The sequence below is a fragment of the Prionailurus bengalensis genome, chromosome B3 (genome assembly GCF_016509475.1).
Source record: "Prionailurus bengalensis isolate Pbe53 chromosome B3, Fcat_Pben_1.1_paternal_pri, whole genome shotgun sequence".
In the NCBI taxonomy this organism is placed as follows: Eukaryota; Metazoa; Chordata; class Mammalia; order Carnivora; family Felidae; genus Prionailurus; species Prionailurus bengalensis.
In genome coordinates, this window is record NC_057355.1 from 110,944,571 (window position 1) to 110,956,132 (window position 11,562).

General features: G+C 43.2%; 1 protein-coding gene across 10 annotated transcripts in view; it reads left to right on the plus strand.

The window, feature by feature from the left end:
* SYNE2 (spectrin repeat containing nuclear envelope protein 2) overlaps positions 1 to 11,562 on the plus strand; it is a 345,486-nt gene that overhangs the window by 78,207 nt on the left and 255,717 nt on the right. For all 10 annotated transcript variants that reach the window (XM_043556321.1, XM_043556324.1, XM_043556329.1 and 7 more), the window contains exons 3-6: positions 5,886 to 5,947; positions 7,392 to 7,487; positions 7,578 to 7,655; positions 7,744 to 7,836. In XM_043556321.1, coding sequence (XP_043412256.1) covers positions 5,886 to 5,947; positions 7,392 to 7,487; positions 7,578 to 7,655; positions 7,744 to 7,836 — 329 coding nt within the window. The remainder of the gene's footprint in view (positions 1 to 5,885; positions 5,948 to 7,391; positions 7,488 to 7,577; positions 7,656 to 7,743; positions 7,837 to 11,562) is intronic.

Sequence of the window (11,562 nt, forward strand, 5' to 3'; positions counted from 1 at the left end):
TCAACCTGAACTCTCATCAGATTAAAAATTTTTCTTAATTCTTTTATTAAAAATTTTTTTATGTTTATTTATTTTTGAGAGAGAGAGAGAGAGAGAGGGAGGGCGGGCCAGGAGGGACAGAGAGAGAGGGAGACACAGAATCTGAAGCAGGCTCCAGGCTCTGAGCTGCAAGAGGGGCACAGAGCCCATCATGGAGCTTGAACTCACAAACCAAGAGATCATGACCTAAGCCAAAGTCAGATGCTTAACCGACTGAGCCACCCAGGGGCCCCTAGATTAAAATATTTTTAGGAATTCTAATTAGATGTCATGTCAACAGTTTCAGTCTGATATAACTGTGGTGGCTAGAGATTAATTAAGCAGAGTGGAAGGGAGTCAAAGAAGAACAGTGTATTAGAAGATAGATCAGGTAATTTTTTAGAAAAGGAATATAAATGCATAATGGTAGATTTGACCTTGTCAATATAGTGAATCAAATATAACAGTAAAATGATTAGAAAACTTGTTTTTTATTCATTTAAATTTAATTATGATTTAGTTTTATTATTCATTAATTTTAATCGGTTTAATATCACTAATTAAGTTATTGTTATTGTTATATTATTATTCTTGTAGCAAATGTTTTCTTTAGAGTCCTTCTGGGCCAGGTTCCTCTAGGCACCTGGAATAGGTCACAGACAAAACATCTTTGTCTATGTGGTGCTTTGCTTCTGGTGGGAGAAGAGCAAGACGTTAAACAATAAACACACTACATATGTAACTTAGGTAGGATGTTTAAAGGTGGTAAGTGCTAGAAAAAAACAGAGCAAACAAAGGGAAGCAGGACTGGAGGTGTTACAGCCTCAAATAGGATGGGAAGTAGGCTTGCGGGGATATGTGTAGTAAGAGCACTCCTGGAAGAAAGGACGGTTAGGGCGAAGCCCTAATGTAGGATCGTTTCTAGGGAGTTCGAGAAAAACGGGGAGGCCGAGAGAGTCTGGAGTGGAATGAGCAAGAGGGGCGCCTGGGTGGCTCAGTCGGTTAAGCATCCGACTTCGACCCAGGTCATGATCTCACAGTTTGTGAGTTCAAGCCCCGCATCGGGTTCTGGGCTGACAGCTCGGAGCCTGGAGCCTGCTTCGGATTGTGCGTCTCAGGCTCACACTCTGTCTCTGTCAAAAAGAAATAAACTTAAAACAATTTTTTTTTTTTTTTTTAAAAAGGGATGAGCAGGGGCGCCTGGGTGGCGCAGTCAGTTAAGCGTCCGACTTCAGCCAGGTCACGATCTCGCGGTCCGTGAGTTCGAGCCCCGCGTCAGGCTCTGGGCTCATGGCTCGGAGCCTGGAGCCTGTTTCCGATTCTGTGTCTCCCTCTCTCTCTGCCCCTTGCCCGTTCATGCTCTGTCTCTCTCTGTCCCAAAAATAAATAAACGTTGAAAAAAAAAAGTTTTAAAAAAAGGGATGAGCAGAGGGGGTGGGGGTCAGCCTTGCGGCCATCTTCAAAAAAAAATTTTTATTTATTTATTTATTTTTTTTTAATTTTTTTTTCAACGTTTTTTATTTATTTTTGGGACAGAGAGAGACAGAGCATGAACGGGGGAGGGGCAGAGAGAGAGGGAGACACAGAATCGGAAACAGGCTCCAGGCTCCGGGCCATCAGCCCAGAGCCTGACGCGGGGCTCGAACTCACAGACCGTGAGATCGTGACCTGGCTGAAGTCGGACGCTTAACCGACTGCGCCACCTAGGCGCCCCCAAAAATTTTTTTTTAAATGTTTATTTATTTTTGAGAGTAAGAGAGACAGAGCGTGAGGAGAGGAGGGGCAGAGAGAGAGGGAGATATAGAATCTGAAGTAGGATCCAGGCTCTGAGCTGTCAGCACACAGCCCGATGCGGGGCTGGAACTCACAGAGTGTGAGATCATGACCTGAGCCGAAGTCAGATGTTTTACCGACTGAGCCGCCCAGGCACCCCATCTTTTTTTTTTTTAAGTTTATTTATTTATTTTGAGAGAGAGAGAGAGAGAGAGAGAGAAAGAGAGAGAGAGAGCAAGCAGGGGAGGGTCAGAGAGAGAGAGGGAGAGGGAGAGAATCCCAAATAGGCTCCATGCTGCCAGCGGGGCTTGAACTCATGAACTGTGAGCCCATGACCTGAGCCTAAATCAAGAGTTGGATGCTGGACTGACTGAGCCACCCAGGCGCCCCGAGCCTTGCATCCATCTTCAGGAGTGAAGTGAGAAACCCTTAAGGGTTGTGAGCAAAGGAGTGTGAGTTACCATTTTAGTAGCACCACTCTGGCTGCTGCGTTGAGAATGGTACTTAGAGGGCAAGGCTGGAAGGAGGGAGACCTGCTAGGGATTTAGTGCAGGCTTCCAGGTAGAGGTGGTGAGAACGGTAATATCCTGAATACATTCTGAAGGGAGACCAGAGAGGATTCTCCGAGGCATTGGATATGAAGTGTGAGAGAAAGAGAGAAGCCGACTTGTGATGGTGGAGGAAAACCAAGAGTGTAGGGTCCAGAAAGGTGAAGGCTGAGAATCGACCGTTGGTTCTACTGGAAGGTGGTTATTGATGACCTGAATTCATGGTGCCCTTGATGAGGGAGCAGTTTTGGAGGAATGGCCGTGGTCTGATTGGTGTGGGTTCCGTTAAGAGGGAATGAGGAGGAGGGGACCTGGAGAACACGGGCGACTCTGTCTGAGGAGTTTTGTCATAAAGGGCGGCAGATAAGTAAAGCAGTAGTTTGTGGGAACTGGGGTCAGAGAGGTTTGGTTTTGTTTTTGTGGTGAATTAACAGCCTGGATCTGCACTGATGGGAATGGTCTAAGGGAGAGGGGGAGAAGGGGATGATACAGGAGAGAAAGGAGGCAATGTCCTCGAGCAGGCATAAAGGGATGGGATCTGGGGAACGGGTGAAGGGATCAGCTTTAGGTCTGAAAAGGCCAGGTCATGGCGTGCTAACAGGCTGGAGGCAGGGACATTTTGATAGGTGGATTGGACAGGGAATGGATGTGCTCTGGGAGCAGGGTCTCAGCTGAAGAGTGAGGATGGGAGAGGAGGTGTTGGAAGTTCGAGGAAGAGAAGCCCTACTTGGGCGTCACGGTGAGACCAGTCAGCACAGGGACAGATCTTCTTCCAGCCACATTCAGGAGGATGGGTGTTGGTACGAGCGAGCGGAGTGTAGTGATAAAGAGCCAGGAACACACAAGAAGGCACAAGGAGGTGTGTGTAAGAAGTGATCATGGAATTGAAAATGGAAGAGGATGAAAGGTAGGATATCAGTGGGAGCGAGGGACAGTGAAAAGCTGGCAGAATCAATGGCGCTAGAATGAACTGAAAAGATAAGGGCTGTTGTTCAGAAATGAGATGCCTGAAACTGAGACCTCGAAGAGTTGCAGTTATTAGTAATGATGAGGTCTGGGGTATGACCGTGACAGCGAGTGGTTGAAGCAGAGCAGAAGACAAGTTTGTTGCAGAAGAAGAACGGAAGAAATGGAGAGGCCAGGAGCTTCCTCAGTTGTATGCTGAAATTGCCAAGAAAGAGAAATTGTGTTGGAGAGAGGACAGCGGGGAAGGAATTAAATGAGGAATGGCGAGGAATGACAGAGGTCAGTAGATGACTGTGACCGTGGAGATGGTCTGATGACATGAGAGTCAAGACTGGAGCACTTTGGGGACAGAGAGAGTGGAGAATGATCTGGAAGTGAGGAGCAAGGACCCCGCGGTGCAAGGGGTATAAGAGAGCAGAGCCAGCACTTGAGGGGGTCAGATTTCAGCAAGAGCAGAGAGAAGACACCTGTCCAAGAGGGTTTGGACACTGGCGACTTTGCTGACGGTGTTCTACAGGTTCATCACCAGTGGAAGGGCCTCCCGTGTTAAGAAGAGATGGGTGATGAGAAAAACTGGGGCGTGTGCAGAGTCTTAAGGACATCAGAGTGAGAGAATGGAAGGGAACCTGACAGCCTGGAGAGTGTGTGCAGTGTGTGTGTGTGTGTGTGTGTGTGTGTGTGTGTGTGTGCGCGCGCGCGTGCGCTGTTGGACATAGCAGAAAAAGAGGCATACTGGGATGAGAGCTGGTGACCTCGAGGTAGATGGTGGTGTCAGGGCTGTGAACATCGGGCCCAGGGAGGAGTGAGTGCCTGGGCTGACACTTGTCCCTGTCCAGCCGGGCGAGGACATCTGGGGAAATGAAAACTCAGTCCTGGTGTGCAGGGCTAACCCTTGAGTGCGGAGTTGACATGTCCGCAGGAGCTGAGGGGGTAGAAGGCTAGTGGGGAGCTTGGAGTTGGTGTAGGGCCCGCCCCTGCCCCTGTGAGGAGGGGAAGACGTACCCTGAGTGTTTCAGATCTTGCCCTTGACTCCTGTCCTGCTAATAAAAGTGGGCACTTCTCAAGTGAATCCTTAACGGTCTCTGGAGGTGAGTGCTTATTACCTTATTCCCAAAGGAAATTACTGATGTCACACAGCCGCTTAGTAACAGAGGCAGGACTTGAGCCCAGGTGTCTCTGACTCTAACTGCAGCTCATTTACAGTTAATTCAGTGGCTATATATCCTCCATGATAAATACTCTAAGTGTCGAGACTACACTGCTCATGACTTTATGAACCTTTTATTTATTTGTTTGTTTGTTACATTTATTTTTGTTTGGTTTAAGAGAGAGAGAGAGAGAGAGAGAGTCCCAAGCAGGCTTCACACTGTCAGTGTAGAGCCTGATGTAGGCTCGAACTCATGGACAGTGAGATCATGTCCTGAGCTGAAACCCAGAGTTAGACGCTTAACCAACTGAGGCACCCAGGCACCTTTATTTATTTATTTATTTATTTATTTATTTATTTATAAAGGATTTTTTTTTAATGTTTATTTTTTTTTAATGTTTATTTTTGAGAGAGACAGAGACAGAATGTGAGTGGGTTAGGGGCAGAGAGAGAGGGAGACGCAGAGTCCGAAGCAGGCTCCAGGCTCTGAGCTGTCAGCACAGAGCCTGGTGCGGGGCTCGAACCCACGAGCTGTGAGATCATGGCCTGAGTCGAAGTCGGACACTCAACTGACTGAGCCACCCAGGCGCCCCTGTTTATTTATTTATTTAAAAAAATGTTTATTTATTTTGAGAGAGAGAGAGAGAGAGAGAGAGAGAGAGAGAGAGAGAATCCTAAGCAGTCTCCACTGTCAGCACAGAGCCTGACGCGGGGCTGGATCCCACAACCATGAGATCATGACCGGAGCCGAAATCAAGAGACTGGGCCACCCAGGCACCTCCTTCTTTTTCTTTTTTCTTTTTTTCTTGAATGGGGTTTGTCTTTAAATACGTATGGCTTTGGCTTAGACTGAGAGTGCCTTTGGGTTGGGAAGTCTCTCTCCTCACAGTTCCTTGTACAAGACCGTCAAGGCCATGTGAGGACTTAATTCTTTTGTCAGTAAAAAGTATTAAAAATCATTGTCTCGGGGCGCCTGGGTGGCGCAGTCGGTTAAGCGTCCGACTTCAGCCAGGTCACGATCTCGCGGTCCGTGAGTTCGAGCCCCGCGTCGGGCTCTGGGCTGATGGCTCAGAGCCTGGAGCCTGTTTCCGATTCTGTGTCTCCCTCTCTCTCTCTGCCCCTCCCCCGTTCATGCTCTGTCTCTCTCTGTCCCAAAAATAAATAAACGTTGAAGAAAAAAATCATTGTCTCTTGTCAGCTAACCTGCGGTGATTAAATAAATAAATAAATAAATAAATAAATAAATAAATAAAATCAACATGCTATTTCCAAACCACTTCTTGAGCAAACATCCGAAAGCTAGACCAAGTCCTAGAAAGCTGGTAAAACTGTGGAATACACACACATCCCCAGAGGGATAGACCTTTGAGGTTTTGATAAGTTTAAAAGGGTTTCTGAGGCTTTTTATAACTGCTGTTGTCTCTTTTCAATAGCTGAGCAGGAAGACACTCAGAAGAAAACCTTCACCTGCTGGATAAACTCACAGTTGGCAAAGGTGAGGATAAAAAGAACAAATAAAGCTATAAATATATTTAAATTGCTTCTCCTACTCCCTCCCTTTGGGTCCCCCAAATGGTACTGGGGAGGTGTCAAAAAGGTTGAAAGAATGTGCTGAAGTCACCGTGATCTTGTTTAGATGTATTTGTCATTCTTTCCCAACACAAAAAGGAGACACTTTTGCTAAGGATATGGGAGATCAGGGAAAGCAGCAAGTCTCTTTTATCAAATGTGATAATAATAGTAATAATGATTCGTACCTATGTATGGAGGGTTATGTGTTAAACAGTGTCCTAAGCTCGGTAAATATAATGAATTTGCATCACATTTACATGACTTTACAACATCCTCATGAGACTATTATTCCTGTTTATTTATTTATTTATTTTTTTTTCAAAGAATTTTCTTAATTTTTTTTTTTTTCAACGTTTATTTATTTTTGGGACAGAGAGAGACAGAGCATGAACGGGGGAGGGGCAGAGAGAGAGGGAGACACAGAATTGGAAACAGGCTCCAGGCTCTGAGCCATCAGCCCAGAGCCCGACGCGGGGCTCGAACTCCCGGACCGCGAGATCGTGACCTGGCTGAAGTCGGACGCTTAACCGACTGCGCCACCCAGGCGCCCCGAGACTATTATTCCTGTTTAAAGAACAAGGAAACTAAGGAAAAAGAAGTTCTGTGACTTGCCTAATGTTGCACTGTCACACCACTTATAAGTGATAGTGCTGGGATTCAAACCCAGCAGTGTGGACCCAGAGGCCTTTTTTTCTTATTTTTAAAAAATGTTTATTTATTTATTTTGAGGGGGGAGGGACAGAGAGAGAGGGAGACAGAAGCCCAAGCAGGCTGTGTGCTGTTAGCGCAGAGCCCAGTGAGGGGCTCGAACTCATGAACTGTGAGATCATGACGTGAGCTGAGATCAAGAGTCGGATGCTTAACTGACTGAGCCACCCAGGCGCCCCAAGGCCTTGTTAATCACTGTGCCATCCTGCCTCTCGGTGATGCCAAGTGCCCGGAATAACCTAGATATAAAATGAATAAGCCTCTTCTCACAGGCTCCCCATCCCTGCACAATGCAATTCTGAAAAGGGTAAGTTCATAAACAGATTACTCCATGAATGTAATCTACTCCCCAAATGGGTCACTGTTGGCGTTTTTGAATGTCTTTAATGCCGCCTCTATGCACAGGTTTTCAGCTCTCAGCGAAGGTACCAGAGTGTGGTGCTACTGGAAATTTGCCATGAGATAAATTAAATTCACTACTTTTCTTACCGTGCTTTGACATAGAACTTTGTGTGTTCTCTCTCATTCTGTTACTTAAAAATCACTACCGAATTTGAGCTTTTGTGAAAACACAAAGCGCATTTATTGATGAGAATCCTAAAGGTATTATGTTTTTGGACCAAAGTTTGAATGAATGTTTTTCTTGTGACCTTTTGTAGCACACTCCTCCCTCGGTTGTGTCAGACCTATTTGCGGACATTAAAAAGGGGCATGTCCTCCTGGACCTGCTAGAAGTACTCTCAGGACAACAGTTGGTGAGCTTTTTAAGTGACATTAAAAGCCTTTTATTGATTAAAATTTTTTTTTCATATTTCTAAGTGATATCTTTTGCTTGAATTTCATAGCCTCGAGACAAAGGATCTAATACCTTTCAGTGTAGAATCAATATAGAACACGCCCTGACATTCCTAAAAAACCGATCAGTGAGTATGAATTTCATCGGAAGATTCACAGGAGAAATTAATGCAATGAAATATTTTCTCCTTTGAACCCGTGTTTCTTCTTTTCCAGATCAAGCTAATAAATATTCATGTCACTGATATTATAGACGGAAACCCGTCCATCATTCTTGGCCTAATTTGGACAATTATACTGCACTTTCACGTAAGTAGTGTGGTGGTGTGGAAGTTATTTCTGTTCTGATTACTACAGAATGAAATAAGTGTTATGCAAGAAGATTCAGTCCTGAGTTTCTTCCAGAAAAAGGACACTCTAACCCTTGACGGGTGGACCTTTGCCACTGATGTTATTTTGCAGTTGCAAATTGAATGCGGAATTATGGTATCTTGAATGATCTGCAGTGTCAGCACCACTGTCACTAGAACCTGCCGTGATCAAATTTTGTGTATTATTGTTCACTTACTTTGGCAGAAGAGAGGAAGCTTCCGGAGTCAATTTGTGAGAACCAACCCACTAAACTTTGTAGAATCTCCTAGTTTCGAGGACCCTTGTTCAATCTAGTAATCCCACAGCATTTCGTCCTGTCCCCAGACTGACTCCTTGATGAATTTCACTCCACAAATAATGTAAACACCTATTACGTTCTAGCTCTTGTGCCAGGACACCAAGAAAACAACAACAAAGACACTGTCGGTCCTGACCTTCTGATACTTACGATTGATAAATATGTTCTTCCAGACCCGGGATTCCGAATTCGTGCAGGTTTTCTGCAGTTACCTAAAAAGTTGCATGTTGTATCTCTCCATAATTACTTTGAAAATAATTTAAATAATGTGGGAAACAAATGTTATTTTATGAAAACCAGAAAATAACATAAGTACTTTGTATAAGATTTAAACCATGTAAGATAAGAACTGTGTATGATTTCTGGATACCTACGTTTGAAGTTCTAGTAAAATAAAATGCGTGAGGATGATGAAAACCAAGTTTAGAATTGTGTTTTTTGCCTCTGGGAGAGGAAGGAAATGGAATCACAGAGGGGAAGACAGAAGGCTTAAACTGTATCAGTGTTTTATTTTTTTAAAAAAACATGAACCAAATGTGGTAAAATGTTAAAATTTGACAATTCGTAGGTATTTGTTGTATTTTTTTTCCTCCATACTTTCCAGGATATTTGAAGTATAATTAAAAATTTTAATACAGGTAATAAAAGGCAAATAGAATCACCTATAATTCTACCACTCTGTGATAACCACTAAATAATTTGCTGTGCAGTCTCCATGATACACGCAGTAGGAATGAACATATATATTTATGTTTGTATGTCCTAAACAGAATGGTCCTGCTATCCAAACTTTTCAACCTGTTCTAATGAACATCTATCTGAATTTATATGTGTGTTTTAATGGAGGCATGGTGTTCTCTTGTAAAGTGCTATATCTTATTAATGGACAGGCAGAATGCTCATAGTTTTATGATTATAAGCAATTCCAAAAAGACTACGCTCAGGGTAAAACTTTTGCGTACAATCTTCATTAGTTCCATGGGCCAAATTCTTAGAAGTAAAATTGTTGGGCCTTAAGTTTTGCTTTTTTTGGCTTCGCTTTACTGATGTAAATAAACTTTTGTTGAAGTATGACATACGTAGAGAAAAAGGTAGAGATCTTACATATAGAGCTGGATGTATTCTTGTCAATTAAATACCTCCACGTAACCATCCCCCAAGATATAAATAGAAAACATTGCCTGAATCCCAGAGTTCCCATGTATTTCTCCCAGTCCTTACCCCCCTTCCCTGAAGAAACCACCACTTTGATCTCTATCGCTGTTTAGCTTAGCATCTTTACCTCCATATGAAGAGATTATAACTGAAGTGACTTACATATGCTGTATACTCTTTTGTGTTAGATTTCTTTCACTTAACATCATCTATGAGTTTCAACTTGTTGAAGCGTGCATTGCATCGGTAGGTCTTTCGTTGTTGTTGTTGTTGAGTATAGTTAACGCACAATTAGTTACTTTAGTTTCAGGTGTAGAACTTTGTGGTTTGACAAGTTTATGCATTTTGCTGTGTTCACCACAAGTGTAACTACCGTCCATCTGTCCTGTTACGTCACGGTTATAATATCATTGCCTGGATTTCTTTCTTTTTCCTTGTGTGTGACTGTATCACTGCGTGACTGTGCCAGAGCTTACTTACTATTCCACTATTGATGGGCATTTCTCTTGTTGCCAGTTTTCAGCTGTTACGAATAAAGCCGCTAGCCCCATTCTTGTATATTTGCCTTTGGTGGTACAAGCCCTCATTTCTCTCGTATATATATCTAGGAGTGGATTTGCTCGGTCATAAGGCGTGTGATCTTCAGCTTTGGTAGGTAGTGCCAGTTAGTTTTTCAAAATGGTTGCCCTGATTTACCCTGTTACAGAGTTTGGAGATCCTTTCTCCAATCCCTGCAAATACTTGACATTAAAATTTTTTTATTTTAGCTGTGCTATCGCGTGTAATGATTTATAGAAATTTTACAATATATTCTGGGGGCGCCTGGGTGGCTCGGTCGGTTGTGTCTGACTTTGTCCCAGGTCATGATCTCGTAATTCGTGGGTTTGAACCCTGCATCTGGCTCTGTGCTGACAGCTCAGAGCTTGGGGCCTGCTTCAGATTCTCTCTCTCTCTCTCTCTCTCTCTCTCTCTCTGCCCTTCACATGCTCTCGCTCTGTCTCTCAAAAATAAATGCTATATATATGTGTGTGTGTGTATCTATATCTATATCTATCTATATCTATATCTGGATGTAAGGATGCAATACAAGTCCTTTGTTGAGTGTATATGAATTGCAGATATCTTCTCTGATTCTGTGGCTTGCCTTCTCAATCTTTCAATGAATAGACATTCATGATTTTAATGTAGTTCAACTTTATCAACTTCCTTTTTTGGTGGCTAGTACGTTCTATGTCCTGTAAAGAAATCTTTTCCTTTGCTAACATCTTGGAGATATTCTCTTACACTCTTTTCTTGAATAGTTCTGTCCAGTGGGAGTTTCTGCAATGATGGTAATGATCTGTAGCTGCACCGTACAGAACAGTAGCCACTGGTCTCTTGTGGCTATTGAACACTTGAAATGTGGCTAGTATGACCGAGGAACTAAATTTTAAATTTTATTTATTTAACTTAACTAATAGCCACATGTGGCTAGTGACTATCGTATTGGACAGCACAGCTCTGAAAGCTTAATTGTTTCGCATTTTTACATTTAGAGCTACAATCTTTCGAGAATGAATTTTTTTTTGAGCATGTTAGGTTAAAGCAGTCAAGATAATTTTCTTTGCATGTGGCTGTCCAGTTGACCCAACATCATGTATTGAAAAGACCATCATTGGGGCGCCTGGGTGGCGCAGTCGGTTAAGCGTCCGACTTCAGCCAGGTCACGATCTCGCGGTCTGTGAGTTCGAGCCCCGCATCAGGCTCTGGGCTGATGGCTCAGGGCCTGGAGCCTGTTTCCGATTCTGTGTCTCCCTCTCTCTCTGCCCCTCCCCCGTTCATGCTCTGTCTCTCTCTGTCCCAAAAATAAATAAACGTTGAAAAAAAAAATTAAAAAAAAAAAGAAAAGACCATCATTTTCCTACTGTCCTGTAGTGTCAGTAACTTCAAAAACCAAGTAACCATATATGTGTGGCTCCATTGTCAGATTGTCAGTTCTGTTCCATTGTTTATCCCTGCTGACCAATGCTATAGTATGTCTGTTTCTATAGCTATATAGAAAAGTCTTGATATCTGATAGTGTCCAACTTGTTCTTTGGGATCATCTTGGTTATTCCTTGCTATTTGCATTTTCATATAGTTTTTTAAATTGAGATGTAATTGGCATTTGCCATTGTGTAAGTTTAAGGTACACGGCATGTTGGTTTGATATTCATATGAGTTTTATAAAT